At 34.2% G+C, this 19,666-nt stretch overlaps 1 protein-coding gene across 1 annotated transcript; it reads right to left on the reverse strand.

Annotated features, from left to right (window-relative positions):
• Positions 1 to 1,492: 1,492 nt before the first annotated feature.
• LOC111982963 (homeobox-leucine zipper protein ROC8) lies at positions 1,493 to 9,192 on the reverse strand. The gene is made up of 10 exons (XM_024014582.2): positions 9,071 to 9,192; positions 8,000 to 8,117; positions 7,716 to 7,907; positions 6,471 to 6,917; positions 6,256 to 6,357; positions 5,987 to 6,190; positions 5,212 to 5,395; positions 4,644 to 4,912; positions 4,161 to 4,250; positions 1,493 to 1,906 (listed from the first exon to the last, which is right to left on the reverse strand). The coding sequence occupies exons 1-10, from the start codon at positions 9,190 to 9,192 to the stop codon at positions 1,520 to 1,522; spliced, it is 2,115 nt and encodes a 704-aa protein (XP_023870350.2). The 3' UTR covers positions 1,493 to 1,519.
• Positions 9,193 to 19,666: the final 10,474 nt, after the last annotated feature.

A 19,666-nucleotide genomic window follows, 5' to 3' on the forward strand; every position in this document is an offset into this window, starting at 1 on the left:
GTAATATTTTCTTTATTTAATGTAATAAGGATATAAGAGTAAGTTTATACATATAATATTTTCTATTCTGCCATTTTTTTTTTTCTCAATCAAATAAATGAGTTTTTCATTTCTCCACTTTTCCATCTTCTCAATCATGCACCATTGGAGAAAATTAAAATCTCTTTTATCATCATACTTTTTCATCCCCAACCAAACATAAATATATGGGAAACGATTAGTGCATACAAGTTATTCCACACAAAATTATGTGTAATAGTTTTTTAAATTGAAATTGTGACTTAGAATCATGATTTTAATTAAAAATTCTTTTTACACAACTTTGTGTGTAATAGGAAGTGTACAATAGACATTGCCCCCTAATATATATATATATATATAAAGGTTAAGTTCTCTTCAAATATAAGATAAAATCACAACTCTCCCCTTTATAAGCCACCTTGTAAGGAGAGCTAAATGGGGGGAATTAAACCCCAAAGCCACATGAAGGGAACTTCATGTGGAACTAAGGGTCATCAAATAGCCCATGGCCCACGAGTTGACCCAAAAACCCGGCAGCCCATCGGGCTAATGGGCAGCCCAGCCCGTTGTTATTAAGGCCCATGGGTAGCCTACTAGCCCAGTGGGTTAGGCCGTAGGCTAGTTTTTATGCCCATGGGCACCCAGTGGGCTAGCCCAGTAGCCCAGCCCGTTGGCCCAACCCGTTTCCCAGTCTAATAACTTAAAATTTTTAACAAAAATATATAGGAAGTGTATGAAGAATTGATCTTGAGATATTGTAATAGAATTTCTTAAGAAAACTCTCCCAACCACTAAGATACTTAAAGTAATTATGCTAAACTTAGTTTACTAAATATATATTTTTCTAGTAGTCTAGCAAATTTGAATTAACCATTTGATTTTTTTTTATTAAAGATAAAAATAAAAAACTATTTGAAGCCTTATTTAAAAAAAATTAAATAGATTTGACAATAAAAAAAATTGTAATTAAGTATTAAAGTCTTTGATCCTTTCCTTTTAAAAAAACTAGATTGATTATTTTCTTATTAAAAATTGATTATTTATTTCTAAAAATAATAAAATAATATGCTAACACAATCTCATGAGTAGCCCATTAGGCCCAACTTAGTAACCTAGCCCATTAAAGACAAAATGGGCATTGCCCATGGGCAGGGTCATGGGCTGAGGTTTTCTCTTTCGGCCCAGCCCGACCCGGCCCGTTAACTAGTTAATAGCCCATTATGCCCAGCCCATTGTGCCCTTGGGCCAAGTAAAAATGGACCGGGCTAGCCTGACCCGGCCCATTGACGACCCTTATGTGGAACTTGCATTACAAGCTATCAAGGAGATAAGGAGCAAATAAACAGTGCGAACTTTTCGCTCTGTAAATGTATCAATAATGTCTTTTCTATAGTTATCTGAATATTATTTTCAAACTAATGTACTGAAAAGAAGCAGCAAATAGAAAGAACCATATGGTCTGTAAATATAACACCAACAGTTGAACCTCCACATTTGTTCAATCCAAACCAGAGCAATTCAAAGAAGTCTTAATCCTTTGGACGGTGGAGCTGATAAGAGTATTGACTGTGGCCACAGATTCCACGTTCAGTTGCTTCAAAGATGAGGGGCTAGACACCAATATCTGGAAAGCCACTGTAAGCAGTGAACCACCTGACTTTACAGCATTTGCACTTGTAGAAGCATCAATAGTGCCAGTTTCAGGACGACCATCACCAGAGATTATGAACCCTGATGGAAGTATTGGTACTTCTGAAGAGTCGTCGCCATTCATAGCTATGTTGATGGCTGGTATGTCCATGGGGGCATAGACTACTAAGGATCCCGTTGTATCTGTGCAGGTTTCTTGAAGCATCAGCATATTGTTCTCTGTAGGGATGTAAGGCTGCTTCACAAACACCATTAAGATGAAAACGAAACTCATTAGAAGAATCAATGCATGTGCGGAATGTAAATTATTAAACAATAACATTTAATTGCCGAGAAATGTTAAATTTACTATAAATTTTATTATATAAGTCTACAAACTGATATCGTTCGTAATGAATGTGATTAGTGACACATCAACAATTAATATTTAAAAATCTAAATTGCCTTTTTATAATTAATGATTTCTATAAGATAAAATGGAAACTCATTGGAAGAAGTCTGCGGGGGATATAAGGCTGCTTCACAATCACCATTAAGATGAAAACAAAACTCATGAGAAGAACCAATGTGAGGAATCACGAATGGTAGATTATTAAACAAGAACATTTAATTTCTGAGAAATGCTAAATTTACTACAAATTTTTCTATAAAAGTCTACAAATTGATATGGTAATAAATATGATTAGTAGCACCTCAACAATAGATATTTAAAAATCTGAATTACCTTTTTATGATTAATGATTTATATAATTGGTGATATGTTAAATGTGCATTTGACAATCAATTAAAAGCTAGATTTTGCTTAAATTATCTACTATTTGTGGGTCCTGCACTAGCATTGTCTCAACTTTATTTCAATAATCTAACTTTTACATTTTCTCACATATTATGCAAATAGGTTACTAGAAATAAGCAATTTCCAAACAAATACTAAATTACTACCAATTTTACTATAAAATGTATAAATGAATATAAATAATATCACATTAATAACATAATTAATTATTGGTGTCATATCAACAACATAATAAATAAATTTTTAATTACTTTTTGAGTGTGTTGTATTTAAATGTTGACACGTCAATTAATAAATTCTATGTAGTAAAATTAATTTTTTGAGATGCTGTGTAGTAAAATTTATAGTATTCTTAGTATTGCTTATAACTTAAAATCATTTCTATATGTTTATAACAAACTATATAAGCAAGTATTTATTGACATTTACTTAAGGTTTAATCATATTATAATACATTACATGATCCTGTTTCCTGATCCAAATATTGTCAGTTGCACAGCACCTTGGTAGTTCAACCCTAATGAGTTAAAACTCAATTAATTAGGACTCAAAAGTATTTTCTAATAAGAAGAACGTGAGCGTATAGGAGTCAAAAAGGTTGATGTGTGCTACTAGAATTAGGAGCTTACAGGCGGTTGGGGTTATGCTGTTACATTATTTGTAAATACATCATGTGTTATCATGTATTAAATGTGGACATTCTTTAAAAATATAGTCATCTTGTGTTAAAGTGTGTACATTTATGTATGAAGTATATGTTTAGAAGTGTGAAACAATTATTTTTTATTATATAAAGAGAGTTTTGTGTTTTTTATGGAGTGTGCTGCAACGTGAGACGAGAGAAGAAAGGGGAAATATAGTGGGAGTGTGTGAGAGTAAAGAAAAACATGTTTTTTCCCCTTTAGTCACGAGACATTCGAAAGAGGAAAATCTTGGGTTTTCTCTAGGGAGTAGTTTTTGGGTGCAACAAAGCAGATAATTTGAAATTGGTTATAAAAGATTTTGTTTACCAAAGTGATAAATTTTCCCCTTTTAGGATGGCTCCAACTATATTGATGTTAAGTTTGGTCACTCCGGCCGTTGTGCCTTTTAATTATTGACTCATTGTATGGTATTGATAGATCTTGACATAAAGTTACTTTATTTGTTTGCCATATCTTCCCTAGGTGTTTATGAAATTTAATAGAAGGTTGGTCTAATAGTTAGGAGACAGGCCATTAAGAACCTATTATACTATGACTAATATGTCTTATATGTAAAATGGGTGATGATATTAGGTGAATTTGTATTAATTTTTAAAAAGTTAGAGGCATAAACTTGAGAAGATACTATAACAAATTTTATTAAAATGGATTCATTTAAATTTAGTAGGTAAAAGGAAAAAGTTTTCCTTGTAAATCTTTGTGAAAAGTTTTTCTACGTACATCTTTGTATTATGCATGTGATTGATTATTCTTTTACTGTCGGGTTAAGATTTTGGCTTGATAATTTTCGTTCAAATATATATATATATATATATATTGTTTTGGTTTGGTTAGCAAGTCTATATTTGTTAAATTTCTTAATTCATATGAGCCTAGATTTTGGCCCAACAAATATTACATAAATAATTTATACATCTTTGTACAAGGAAAAAAAAAAAGTGGAAAGGGGGAGCAAAGCTAGCTATGGATACAATAAATAATAAAATTACCCGAATAACAGATACACAGTTTCCTGGATGAGCTCCACTTGCGATACGTGCTATCTCATGCACTGGATTTCCACTTGATAGAACATCCCACTAGTAGACAATTAATGCATACATAATATAAGTTAATATTTTATTTTTTATACAAAAATTATACATAAAAAATTTAAACCTATGACATTCACTTAATAATAATTGATTTTCTCATTAGACAAAAATACTTATTAATTTTTGGTATAGACAAAGTTATAATCCTAAATATCTTATTTGACGATAAGAGATTTTTCAAATTGAACTAATTGGAATCCTTACTTTTAATGAATTAAATTATTTCAAAACATAGCTAGCCTTTTTAAGGAGTAAATAAAAAATGAAATTGCTATAGCTAATTATACATTCTTTCACTTTTTTACGTTTATTATTTCACATACAAAATGAAGAAATATATGTTCACATTTTAAGTAAAATATATATAGTTTGGTGGACCTGAACTCGAGTCTTCTCTTCTCTGAAGAAACTAAAGACATGGTGAGGTGGGAGAGGAAGCCAAAGAGAGGTAGCAGCACTGACTATCATCCCACAGGGCTGACCTGGTTCACTGCTTTTACGAACAGACACTCGAACCCCACTATTGTTGACTTCAGATAACTGAGGAAAATCCAGTTTTCCTGTCATGCTTAACATTCCACAAAAATTCTTCACCATCCTGTGGGAAAGCTTCATGATGCTCCTTTTACCTTCAGGCAAATTAAGCACTGGAAAATCACACCATTAATATTAAAACTACCAAAGTTAATTCAAGGTAAATAATAAAAATGAAAGGCATGCATGTGATATATATATATATATATGTATATAGGGTCTGATTAACGGGGTAACATTAGGGCATTTGTTAATGAACTATTTTAAGAAAATTTTGATACCATTTTTATAAGAAATAGAAAAAACTGTCAAAAACCAATTACTTTTTTTTCTTTTCTCATAAAATCTTTTATAAAATGATTCACTAACAAATGTTCTTAAGGCATTCATTAACTAATGATTCTGAGTATACCTCCTAACCCTCCAATTCCAGTTGGTGCAATATCATCAATGGAGTAAGTATATCTCTCACACATCCTCTTAAGTGTAACAACCCATCTTGCTGCTCCATAAGCAATATTACTGCATATGAGATCTCTATACAGCCGATGAGTTTGGGTTTTATCATCCACTTCCACATGTTCAACCCAAGTAACCTATAAAAATATATAGATTGGTCTTTGAGATCACAACTTAGTTTGTTACTTAATTGAGAAATAATTGTCTTTGGCCAGAACTAAAATCAGGAAATTGTAAAAATTGATTTAATGGAGCATGAAATGTCAAGACAATAGAAATTAGTAACGGTGTGCGATTATTAATGACATAAGGACATCCAAAACATTAGGAACTTCAGGAAATGTATAAATGCTGTCAAACAATTAACAGTTTGTTGATGGTGTAGATTGATTATTACTTATTAGAAAGGTTTAGATAAGCGATATTTTCGTGATATCATTTTTCAAAAGAACAATAAATTGTCTTCATTAGAGTGACAAAATTTGCATGATATCTGCTTTTGCAAATGACACCCAATTCAAAGTACATTATGTCACATTATGGTAATATAAGAATGAACATTTTGAAAGAGATGGATTAGTTGGGAACTTGGCCAAAGTCAAAGTGGATGTTTCATAATTGTGCCTCAAACATAGTTTAGTAGTCCTATAAATAGAACCAAGTTCAACATCTAGCTCTTTGCTATGTGAAAAACCAAATTATCATGTTAATGTAATAAAGTTACTGACCTTGGAGTACCCGTTAGGCATATCCTGGATCATGCATCCAGAGGGAAGCTTCCAAGAGCGGGAAGGTGAGGTTTTCTCTTTTGAGCAATCATAAGAGAAATCCACAATTAACCAGACGCCTAATTCGATTTGCTGGCAATGGCGAATGAAGAAGAATTCCCTAGGCGGTACTAGAGGCGATAGAATGTGCATTTGCTCGTACATCTGCATTTAACCTCTTGATTTTTTTTTTTTTTTTTTGATGAAGTGCGTTTTTCTAAGGCTACTACCAGCTGCACCGAGCCACTTCGACTTGCTAGCATCCCAGGTTCAAGCACTTGAATTGTCTTTGCTTTTGTAACAATTGTGGGGAAAAGATCTATCCATTTATCCTGCAAAATTGAACGCTTTGCTTAATTTGGCATCGTTCCAGAAATATGGAGACTTTGAGGATTAATGTTACCGTGTAGGAGATATGAAAAGAACAAAAGTTACGAATGCTGACCGAATTTAAAATCATTTCAACTAGGTGCATTGCATTCATGGTCACTATTTCTGAATCTTTTGATGCCTCGACACGAGCAGTGGAGTTCGTGAAATGATTAGCCCTAGGGAAGATCTTGTCATAGCTGTCACGATGAAGAACAAGTCCCCCATCAGCTGGGGACTTGATCCACAGAGGTTCATTGATTCGCATAAGTCTGATTAATTCATCCATGGCACTGGCAGCAGTCTCCAACACAAGTGGCTTCTCCGTGTCTGAAATGTTTTTGAATTGGTATGTTAATGGAGAACTGGAACCATGGCCTTGATCAAGGGCAGCCCCTGGTCCTTGATTCCGGGAAATCGCTGCCGGTACATCCATTGAAGATCCGAGCATAGGAGTCGATGACTCAATTTGTGATATTGGTTTTCCAATGTACTTGGCGAGAAGGCAGGATACCTTTTCATGCTACAAAACATTTCCAACTAAATTTCAATGAAGTGAATTGTTCAAGTTTATTTAAAAAAAGAAAAGAAAAAGATAAATGACTAGGTTTGAGAAGATCTTAGCTAGGCAGGTGTATAAGAGGATCAGTTAATGTTTCAACTAGGTTAAATATTGTTACACACTCGAGGGTTCACACAATCCGTATAAAAGAGTGTGTATGGACAGGGTTAGAGCTATAACTAAGCTCCTCTCCAAAATATTAAAAAACTCTTTTATTTTATGTATAGTTGTTAAAATTCTAAATATTTAGCTACAAAAATAGAAGTCTCCCCTCTCAAATATTTAAGTTAGTCCAATGTTGCTCTTAAAAAATAATAGAATTTGTTAATTGGTCTAATAGTTATAGAGATAAGGTAGTATTTGTTTTCTCAAATTCATTTTTTGTACATGTTTAATATCAAATTAGACAACTTTTGTATACTAATTTGAGTTTAAAAGATGATAAATTCTCCTAAAAAATTATCTAGCGAATATACTTGTGTCAATGATCGATAGTTTTGTATACAATATATATATATATATATATATAATTATCATCTACTCTAGTATCAAAATATTAAGATTTGTATATACGTATATGTTTATGCACGTGTTGATGGTTTTCTTGACTCTTGACTAATATATTAATATCACAATTTGACCCCTAAACCAAAAAAAAAAAAAAAAAAATTCCATCTCCACCCTTATGTACGGATTTTGTGCAATAGTGAGAATGTAATAATAATAATAATTATTACTCTTTGGACAATTAAAACATGCCTCTTCTTTTAATTGGGCATTTTCTATCTGTAGTTTCTGTAGGCTACGTTGCCGTTCTTCTTCTCCGAAAGGTGGACCTCCACATGATGGGCAAATCACATTTTTCAGTGCCTCTCTGATTGCAAGGTTTTCGCATTGAATCTTATCGTTCTCTGACCGTAGAGTAGAGTTATCTGCTCGCTCATGTTGAGCCTGAAAAGTATAGACATGGAAGAATAACAAAAGGTCATGCATCATTTTTCATACAAAATAAACGTCAAAATGAGAAAATAAGAAAATTAAACCTTTGTTTGAGTCCTCTTGTTTTGGAACCAGAACTTTATCTGTTTGGATTCAAGCCCAAGATCCCTGCTCAACTGGCGCCGCTGGTTATCATCCGGATGCGGGCATTCCTTGAAAAATCTACATCTCAGCAATAGAAAACCCCATTTGCCTTAGAGAGAGCCAAACAATCATATGAGACAATTTAATAGGTGTGATGTGTCTATATCAGGCTCTCGTCTTATGGATTTCTAAAGACTAACACCTTAAGGACACGCCCCCACCATACCATTAATAGATGATATGGTTGTTGATTACTCATTGTTTTTGAAATTTTGTGAGAATATAACATATAAGACAAAAATATAATTTAATAGTAGATTTTTAAATTTGTATCAAATAACAAAATATTAAATGACATAATAGTCTTACTAAAGTTAATTAATTGTAACTTAAACTCATATATATATATATATATATTTTTTTTTTTTTGGTAGTACATTCAAAATGTAAGGAGTCTCACATATGAATTAAATGAAAGCACAAAAACAATAAGAGAGGAGAGAAGATGGTAACAAAAAATAGGGGATAATTACCACATTACCAATGGGTAATGGGAAGACGGTCTCTCATCAATACAATCTATACAAACAAAAATAATCCTTAGACAATGTGATTAAAGATCAAATTTTCAGCTAAGTGAACATTTAAAAATAATTCTTATATTAAGAGTTTTGTAGTTCAATTGATCGACATATTTTGGTGTTTTCCAACGAAAACAACCAGAATTCTAATACCCCACCTAATTAAGAGGGAAAAAAAAAATCAATTCCCACAATAAGAACCATAAGGTCCATAACTATCAATAGCCAATAGGTACACCGGGCATCACCCTCCTTACAGGGATAGCCAAAACCCACATCAGAAAAGTGATCAAATCGCCAAAAAGAAAAAGGTCACTCGCTGATCAATCTAGATACAAAACTTGGATATGCTCTAGATCTAAATATACATATGATGAACACACACACACACACACACACACACACAAAAAGGTGACTTATGGAATCATATCAATCAACGATAATTCTTACGCTTCAAGTTGCTGTATCTGGTGAGAGGTATGGCGATGGTAGGACCTCTTCCCCTTGCGAGCATTCGATTGTTCTTGCTCATCACCTGAGCCACCACCACCACTTCCTATCGGGAAATCCATTTTCAGTTTCAGGCACACTAAGCGATAATACAAACTTAAAATACTGAATTCCTTTCTTTTTCTTTTTTTGAGAGAAATTGAATTCCTTTCTTAATTCTTGTGGTGTCTATGTCTGTAAACCTTGTATTTATATAACCTATTCATGACAGAATGGGAGTACATTGTACATGACATATATGGCCTCACACGGGTCAACTCCATACAAGGACAGTAAATTATCACCGAAAAAACCCTATCAAGAGAGCGAGGCTGGTGGGTCTAGTCTTGGATTTGTTGGGTTCAAATTTCAGTAACATTTTCTCGGTTTTAGACACGAATCTATGAACTACACCCAAGTAACAGCTTAAAAGGTCAGCGAAAATCGTGGGAGTAGGATATGCTGTGAAAGAAAGCTACCAAGTATGGAAGATTTATTCTAAATTCCAAACCAAAAGAAAATGGCAACCTGCATGGTTTCCAATATTATATTCTTTTGTAAGGTATGCAGTAAACGAAACTGACAGTTCTCAAGGCTTCATTTCCTTTCTCGTTCACTAAGAAAGAATATGATAAGGATGACTATAATGAGCAAGTAGTTCTTTACCTTTTCATCAACACGTTAAGTTTCTTTTTGGTGCTCTAGTTTATTGAAGAAATTAACAATGTGCTTGAAGCTATTAATTAATGAGAAAAATAAAAGAATTTGAATTATGTACATGTTTAATCTCAAATTTGTGAGGATAAAAATCCCTTTTACTTAGGAATTAAATAATAAAATTAAAAAAAGATACAAATATTTTAGTGAAACATCGGATGGGATGTTGGAGATGAATTTTTTATTTCCTTTAAGTAGTTTTTATTACATATAAACTGTTTTACTCGTATAATTTAAAAAATCACGAAAATCATGATTTGAAATAACAATATCTAATGATTTTTAAGAATCTAATTAGTGATTTTCAAGAATCTAATAATGCCATATTAGCTAAATGACACCAAGACCACTTGTTGGGTCCCACTTGAGATTATCTTATCTGCTCGGTTGACCCCATGGGGCCGATATTTCTCATACATCTTTAGTGGTATTAGGAAAATTTTGTTAAGGACATTCTCTTTAATCGCAGGTGGAAATTGTCTCCTAGGCCTTTTTGACAATTTGCCTTCAAAAGTTTGGAAAGTTTTATTTTTGGATTATATCTCCTAAGTTTAGAGTACATTAACCAAAAACCCAAATTAATGAGGCTTGAAAATTTTATAAACTGCATTAGTAGGACTTATTTATTTTTTTATTTTTATCAACTGCATTAGTAGGACTAGTTTATTGTGATAAGAGCAACAATACTGTGTTCTAGTGGCGTTTCTATTCTAGCACATCTAGGGTCTGTTTGGATAGAACTTATTTTGTTGAAACTGAAAATTGAAAACACTGTAGCAAAATAATTTTTAAATGTGTGAATAGTACCGTGAGACCCATTTTTAATGAAAAAGTTGCTGAAAAGTGATATTTGTGGGTTCGTAAACAGTGCATGATGCACTATTCACAGTTGAAAAGTCAGCTTTTGCGGCTACTGTTCATGAACAATGCATGAACAGTAGCTGTATTACTCCCTGAAACGCGTGAAAAAAAAAAAAGAAAAAGTTGAAAACGTGCAAAGAAGCAAAACGTGGTCGTGGACGTGAATCCAAACCCACACCTAGCACTCGAGAGGGGTGATGACGTATTTTGGTCTAGAGACTTAAGATGATTTCTAAATGATGTCATGTCTTAGTATGTAACAGCTTTCAATTATTTTTGCATGAGTATCTTGCATGCTGATTATAATAAAATTACATGTTAAGACAGAGTTTAACTATAAAATTAGTTGTAACCTAAGGTTACAACCTTACTTAATAAAATAAATATTACTACATATTTTGAAAATCTAATCGTTGAATTGCATGTTCTTTATGCTTTTAATACACATATCAAATTTTGTGTCAATCGGATATTATTTACTATACGATCTATAAGCTTATATTTTATATATAATTTTAAACTATAAAGTTGACAATTTAAACAATTTATTGATGATATAATTATTAGGGATTTACTAACGTGTGCCCTTATGGTATATATTAGTAAACCATTTTAGGAATTTTTTTATGAAAAAACGAAAAAGTAATTCACTGTTTTGACAGTTTTTTCAATTTCTCATAAAAACTTTTTCAAAATGGATGGTTAATGTGTGCTCTAAACCAGACCCTAACTATTATTCTTTAATTTTCTAGAAATTTTGTGAGTATGGAGAATATAAAAAGAAAATGTAATCTATCGGTGGATTTATTAAAATTCACCTCCAATAAAAATATATTGAGTAAAGTTGTAGCCTAAGGTTACAACTAATTTTATAACTAAACTTTGTCCTTATAATAAAAGCACTTGTTAATCATTTGTTTGTTAGGGAGTTTGTTAGAGTGGTCAATTTATTATTAGAGCCCGACGGCTAATTATTTATTATCTTCTCTCCCTTACCCCTCTCTCTCTAAGCTCTGATGTGTGTCTTTAAAAATAAAGATCTTGTACATAATTGATTAGGTAGTAATTATTGTTTTATTTGCACTTCATTCAATGAGAAATTTACTCCACTATTTTTTTAAATTATAAAATTAACCTAAAAACCCAAATTAATGAGGCTCAAAATTAAGTACCGTATTGCGGACACAGCGGTGCCGTTTCTATTCTATCACATTAAGTACCCAAGAGGGACAACAGCGTATCATGGTCTAGAGACTTAGAGATGATTTCTAAATGATGTCGTGTCTTAGTAACAACTTTCAATCATTTTCGCACGAGCTATCTTGCATGCTGATTATAATGAAGCCACATGTTAATGTTAATTAATCATTTGTTGTTAAAGAATTTGTTAGAGTGGTTAATTTATTGTTAGAGCCCAACGGCTAGTTAGTTATTATCTTTATCTTCTCTCTCTCTCTCTCTCTCTCTCTAAGCTCTGTTGTGTGTCTATGAAAGCAAAGATCTTGTACATAATTGATTAGATATTAATTACAATTTAAGTTGCACTTCATTCACAAAGAAAATCTCTCCACCTTTTTATTAAAGTTTGGATCATATTAGAGCTTTGATTCATGGATCCTATAGAGTTTGTTAGAGTGATTAATTTATTGTCAGAGCCCAACGGTAGTTAGTTAATTATAATCCTCTCTCTCTCTCTCTCTCTCTCTCTCTCTCTCTCTCTCTCTAAAAGAATAGATCTTGTACATATTGATTAAGCGTAAATGCACTTTTAGTCAATACATTTTGGCTTTTTTCTATTTTGGTCCCTACATTTTAATTTTACCACTTTTAGTCCCTAAACCAATTAACGCGTGCTATTTTTGTTCTTTTCGTCAGTCAACCGACGGAAATATCTAACAGCTACCGGAGGAATTAAAATATTATAAAAAATGCCACATCAGCATCTAATTTTTTTTTAAATAATTTGTCAATTTTAACTAAATAAAAAAAGAAAAAACAGAATTAAAAACAATAAAATACATAAATTTAGATCTACTCATTTTGAACAAGAACATACAAGAGCACAAACCCAGAAAATCATACAAACCCCATCAACAACACACAAGAGCACAAACCCAAAAAAATCATACAAACCCAAAAATCAAACACAAAAAAATCAAATCCACATCATATTAAACATGAACAAGAAATTAAACATGAACACATTAAACATTTGAACAAGAAGACAAACCCAGAAAATTTAAAACCCAATAAATTAGCATTAGACCCACATCAACACAAAACTAAACATGAACAAATCCGAAAAATAAAACCCCCACACCACCAAAGCATCAAACACAAAACTCAAACCCAAAATTTTTGGTCCCTAAACACAAAAACACTAAACTTTAAACCCAAAATTCCGGGCACCAAAGAAAGTAGAAGAAAAGAAAGAGTATGATTCTCTTATCTTTTCGAGAAACCAACACAAAATAAACTTAAACCAACACAAAACTCAACAATCTAAAACCCAACGATTAGCGACCCGCCGATCTGAAACTCAACTCAAACCACCAATCTGAAACCTCCAAGCCCACCAGATCCACCACCTCTAATCTCTACTTCTGTAAGGAACCCAGGTCGAAGCTCCTCAAGCTTCAATCCTTCATTGTTGACCATGACAACCACGAATGGCAGTGAGTCCTTTTTGGGCTTGGTCCATGGGTTTCACATCAATGGACCTAGCTGATCCAGACCCAGAAAACCTAGATCTACCTAGAAAACCACCACCACAAACCCACCAACCACACCACTGCCGACCACCACCACATCATAACCCAGCAACCCAAATCAGCCAAAAGTCATAAACCCAGCCAAAACCAGATTCACGGCAGCCCACGGCTAGACCCACCAAGCCTCCGACAGCCCATTGCCGTTGCATGTCCTTAACCCACGATTCACAGCCACCAAACTCGATCCACCACCAACATCAAGAGTAGGGGACATTGAAGATGAAGGAACCAACCTCAGATCTGCCCAGAATGACTTGAACAATATGCTCATAGTCACAGCAGTGAACACAGTCTTTGTATCCTCCAAACAAAAATTCAAAATCTTCGACAACTAACCACTCTTCTGATCAAACTTCGATTTCACTGCCGCCATCTTCATCGTTGATGTTATTGTTGTCGATGATGTTAAGAGAAAGGAGGAAGAAAGAAAGAAAAATGAAAGGGAGAAGACTGAAACGGTGAAGAGAAATAGGAAAAAGAGAAAATTTGTGATCATGTTCTTGTGTGTTCTTATTCAAAATGAGTAGATCTAAATTTATGTATTTTATTGTTTTTAATTCTGTTTTTTCTTTTTTTTATTTAGTTAAATTGGCATATTATTTATTAAAAAAAAGATGCTGATGTGGCATTTTTTAATAAAAATGTAAGGACCAAAATGAAAAAAAAAAAAAAAAAAAAACCAAAATGTAGGGACTAAAAGTGCATTTACGCCGATTGGTAAAGTAGTAATGACATTTTTCTTTACAATTCTTTCACTGAGAATTATCTCCACTTTTTCATAAAATTTTACATTATATGAGGGCTTTGATTCGTGGCTTTTCTTCTAGAAATGCTAGTACCACCACACCATCATTAACCACTATTTCCCAAAACACCATAACTCCCTAATAATCACAACAACAATTATTTCTTCTTTCAAACATGTCAAATCTTATGTCCATCAATCTCAATTAAAATAACTATGTTGCATAGAAGAATCAAATTGTCACAATTCTTATTGCTTATTGATTGATCACATTTATGGTTCAATTTCTTGTCCAAATCATATTGATGAGCATGAAAATCTAACAGCTGCAATGAATCCATATTATCAATCTTGGAGAATCAAAGATAAGGCTCCCCTCTCTTTGATAAATTCATCATTGCCACCACAAGTTTTCTCTTTGGTTGTTGCAATTAACAATGCCCAAGAAGCTTAAAACACACTGCAATAGGAGTTCACTTTTACATCATGAGAAAAAAAATTCAATCTTATGCTAGAGTTGTAGAGTATTAAAATGTGTGTTTGGCACCATTTTTCTAAAACAATGTTTTGAGAATGGAAAATACATATATGGTGTTTGGCATGAGGATGAATTTTTAAGAAAAAGTTAAACTTTGTGTGGGGTCCACTAAAGTTCTTTTTTTCATTCTTGTTTTTGTCCTTGTTGATTCCCACTTTTGACAAAAGGGCCCAATGGTAGAAGAAGCCCAACAATATGGAAAAGACGAGGAGAGAAAATAGTAAAGTAAAGACCAGCATGCCAGAATGGTAGGAATAATGGTCAACATGTCCACAAAAAATAATAAGTGGCCAGGAAGAAGCAAATAGGCTGAGGAAGGCCCAAGTAATAAAGATAGTAAACCCATGGGAATATTAGGAGGTAGAAAAGAAGTAAATGGGCTGGAGAAGCCCAAGAAATAAATTAGTAAATTCATAGGGCAAGCATAAAGGCCAATAAGCCTGAAAGGTAATAAGAGGTAAGGAAGTGGTAATTAGGCCGGGGAAGCCCAAAGAATTTAGTAAAAAACCCATGGGAGTGAAAGAGGAATGAAATGGGCCGAGGAAGCCTAAGGGATGGAATGGGCTGGCCCAGCAGGAATGTTGACTAGTAAAGCCCAAAAGAAGAAAGAATGTAAGAAATTAACTGGCAGGAGTTTCAGCCCATACAACTAGAGGTAACAATGAAGCAAAAGGATAAGTGATATCATTGCAAGAGCAATGTAGTGACATGGCAGGAGCACCAACTAGCCCATGAGTACAAGGAAGAATGGAACATGGGCCAAGCAAGGGGGAGAGAGCCTCTACCCAAGCACTGCCCAGTCTAAGGAGGAGATGGGATGTAGAGAACGAAAGCCCAAAGGCCTATGTGTCTTTCACACTGCAAGAGTTAAACAGATACTAAATTGTACAGCAGAATCAAATAAACTCAGAGGCAATGGCAAACATGTGAAGGCCAGAAACGCAATGGACTTAGACGGAAGTGGAGCATGTACACAAAGCTCAGGCACTACCTACCTGTACCCAGCCAATACAAGAGAGGTGGACCATGGGTCAAAGGTATGAGAGGGTGTGGTCTGGCGGTGGGGAGAAAGGGGGAACTTATTTTGGGGTTCTCGCTCAAAATCTTTTGGGGAGAAATGTCCTGTTGGGATGACATCTCACCCAAAATAAGTAAATATGAGCTAGAATCACTAGATGCATGCCATAGAATTAGGTCAGAGATGGGTTTAACCCTTATCCGGATGAGAGTGTTAAGAGAGGTAAGAGACAAAACCAAAAATTTTTTTGTCTGGGAATGAGGCGTGGTGCAACCTATGCAGTGTAATAGTAGTAGCTGAGCAGCCAGCAAGCCGGTGGGTAGTCTTGGAAGGACACTTACAATGAGCCAAAAGCGGTTAAGGGATAAAAATGCTAAATCCTGTTATGACAGGCAGTATAAAAGGCCATAGGCATGAACAGTGAAAGAGGGGAATGGCAAACAAAAGAAAGAAAGGTAGAAAGAAAAGAAAGCAAAGTAAACAAAGAAATAAAAAAGAAAGGAAAGATACAAAAATCCCAGAAAAAGAAATATGAGTGATTAGAGCAAAAACATGCATTAAGAGGCTACTCGTTTCTCTCCCTCTCAATAAACCCACTCTTTCATAAACTAAGAATTCAAGTTTAAGCCATCTAGGTTAGGGATGACAATTTCTGCTCAACCCACGGGTACTCGGCCCGGCCCACTGGTGCCCAGCCCGGCCCGACCCTAATGGGCCAGATTTTACCTGGTCTGATAAAAAATAGGGTTGGGTTTTGGTTTTTAAAAAAAAACCTTGAAACGGGTCCAGGTTGGGTCCAGATTTTTTCCAAAACCTAGCCTGAACCCAAACCCGAACTTGACCTGGTTATATATATATATATATATAGTTATTAAAATACCCTTATATATATATATATATATAAAATTAAAAACCCTAAATTTTCTATTCCTCTCCTCATTTCAGCTCACACCTCCGCCTCTCATCTCTACAGCTCAATCTTACTCACACCATCAGCTCTCTCACTCACTATCTCACACGGCTGCCTCTCCCTCTTCATCTCTCAGCTCTCTCACTCACACGGCCATAAGCCCACAAGCAGTCAAGCACGGGCACAGGCCGCAACCGCCGCCGCCGCATAGCTCTCTACTCTCTCAACTCCGTTTCATCCTCGCTGTCACCGATGTCGCATTGTCACACAATCCTCTGCCATCTTCCTCGCCCATGGCCACAAGTGTGACACGACCTCACTCCACCTCATTCTCCATTTTTTTTTTTTTTTTTTTTATTGACCTGGTTATATATATATATATAGTTATTAAAATACCCTTATATATATATATATATATAAAATTAAAAACCCTAAATTTTCTATTCCTCTCCTCATTTCAGCTCACACCTCCGCCTCTCATCTCTACAGCTCAATCTTACTCACACCATCAGCTCTCTCACTCACTATCTCACACGGCTGCCTCTCCCTCTTCATCTCTCAGCTCTCTCACTCACACGGCCATAAGCCCACAAGCAGTCAAGCACGGGCAGAGGCCGCAACCGCCGCCGCCGCATAGCTCTCTACTCTCTCAACTCCGTTTCATCCTCGCTGTCACCGATGTCGCATTGTCACACAATCCTCTGCCATCTTCCTCGCCCATGGCCACAAGTGTGACACGACCTCACTCCACCTCATTCTCCATTTTTTTTTTTTTTTTTTTTGGGTTTAGTTCACCTCAATCATGTGAGTTTGTGTTTGTGTCTATGATTTCTGAAAGGGAAAAATGAAAATCATAAATCTGAAATTTGTGTTTGGTTTATGATTTTGAAAGGGAAAATCATAGATCCGAAATTTGTGTTTGTGATTGTGTTTGGATTTGTGTTTGTGATTTTGGGCTAAAAAATCATAAATCAAAATTTTTGTTTATGATTTTGGGCTGGGCTAGGCATAAGGATGGGGCCCGTGGGGGCCCGACGGGGTAGGTTTGGGGTGGAGAAAAGAACCCGTTTATTAAAATGGGCTGGGTTTGGGTTATGGTAGCGGGCCCGCGGGTCAGGTTCGAGTATAGAAAAACCCGCCCCAAACCCGACCCGTTATCATTCCTAATCTAGGTCATTTTTTCAAAATGTGTAACTTTTACGATAGGATTTTTACCCACATTGGAGATCGGTTCCCTTTTTGGGCTTGTGTCTGCTAAAGAGCTAAGTCCATTCCTTCGGCAGATGAATCCTCTTTCTTTGTTTTGGTTGATCAATGACTAATTTGTTATCTTATTGCTACACTTTTGGCTGTGATCTTGTTATTCGTAATTTTATTTCTCTATCCTCCCTTGCTGTGTTATTTGTGTATTATTGTTATTAATAGCAATGTTTTAGTTATCTTGCTGTATTGTGTTTCCTACTGTAAAATTTGTAACAGTTTTTCTTGCTGTGAACACGTGGTACGTTCCAGGATCCTACCAGGACACGTCTGTATTGGGATGGTCTAATTTGCGTACAAGATGGCCTAAGGTGTATTTCAATTAGGCCAGTCCCAACTCTTCTACCTTAGAATCACGGGCCTTAGTACAGTAGGGGAAATCAAACCAAAACACAAAAAAAGCCCACCATAATCCCTAAACTATTCAAAAAACTCTTTACAATGTTTAGGGATGAAAAAAGAACTTTTTAAAGTTTAGGAATGAAAAACAAACTTTTAATAAAATTTAAGGACCAAAATAGTATTTTACCCTTTAGAATATTTACCATAATTCCACTAAGATCTGTTTTAAGAGTTGTTAAAATATTTACCATAATATTTTAACACTATATTTTGAAAACCATATTCTAAAACTCATTCTAATCACATGATTTAAAAGTGGGACTCACCATTTTTTAGGTTTTAAAAAACAAAGAAAAATTTGCATTCAAGTTCTGATACCTAATAGAAACTTAGTAAATGGGAGAGAGAGATCCACTAGGGCAAAAATAAGAATACATAACATTGAACATAATAAAATAAAAAATTGAAATATATTGTTCCAATTGTTCTTTTGGAAGTTTTTTGAAAAGTTAATCATAAGAGCATCTCTAGCAGATTAGCCAAAATTTTGTACTGTTTGGACAATGAACAGTGACATTTAGCTTTTACCTATTTACTTTTTCAAATATACTTTCCAACAGATTCTATATCCTTTTTCTCCACCTCATTTAAATATTATTTTTTTATTCATTCTTTATTCTTTTTTTAACAACTATACATCTTCTAATATTTTTTTTTTATTCAATATCTGATTACTATAATAGAAAAAAAAAACATTTGAAGAATGAATAGTAAAAGCTACAGTATTCTCTATTTGTAGAGAAGCACTGTAGCAAAGCTAATCTAAAAAATAAAGATGGAGAATCTGTTGGAGTGTGAATGGAGTTTGAACAGTGGTGTTTTTGCTCCAAAAAATAGATATAGAGCATCTATTGGAGATGCTCTAAGTTCTTCAGTTAAATAATTGCAATTATGGCAAATTAGCTCAGTGGTTGGAATGTATGAGATATGAATATATAAAATATGGCAAATTATAACTTATCCACTTGTAGTTTGACCGAAATTTAAGTTGCTTACTTATGATTTGAAATTTGACACTTTATCCACTTAAAATTAGCTCAGTTAGAGTTTTGTAATCCACATCTATTAAAAATAAGGTTAAATATGTAATTTTGTTCTACTTTTATGTCATTCTCTTCATAAAACATAAAAAACATAAAAAAAAAAAAACAAGACAAAACAAGATCAAAAGATAGGGGGGGTTTATACTTAAGTTGTCGGTTTATACCTAAGTTGTCTGTTATTAAAATACTCTTTTTTGGTCATGTGATTTCTTCCAGGGAGGATTTACTAATGCTACAATAATCCAGCTGCGTGGAGAGGTGAAGCAACTCTTCAAAGAGGTGAGCTCCTTGT

This window comes from Quercus suber, unplaced genomic scaffold (genome assembly GCF_002906115.3).
Source record: "Quercus suber isolate HL8 unplaced genomic scaffold, Cork oak 2.0 scaffold_757, whole genome shotgun sequence".
Classification (NCBI taxonomy): domain Eukaryota; kingdom Viridiplantae; phylum Streptophyta; class Magnoliopsida; order Fagales; family Fagaceae; genus Quercus; species Quercus suber.

What these genes read in the sequence shown, in the direction of transcription:
- LOC111982963 (XM_024014582.2), bottom strand. Translation starts at nt 9,192, where the DNA reads ATGGATTTCCCGATAGGAAGTGGTGGTGGTGGCTCAGGTGATGAGCAA. An exon ending in TGGAATTGGAGGGTTAGGAG is followed by an intron (nt 4,913 to 5,211) that starts GTATACTCAGAA and finishes GTGATTTTCCAG; the next exon opens with TGCTTAATTTGCCTGAAGGT. An exon ending in ACTGTGTATCTGTTATTCGG is followed by an intron (nt 1,907 to 4,160) that starts GTAATTTTATTA and finishes TTTGTGAAGCAG; the next exon opens with CCTTACATCCCTACAGAGAA.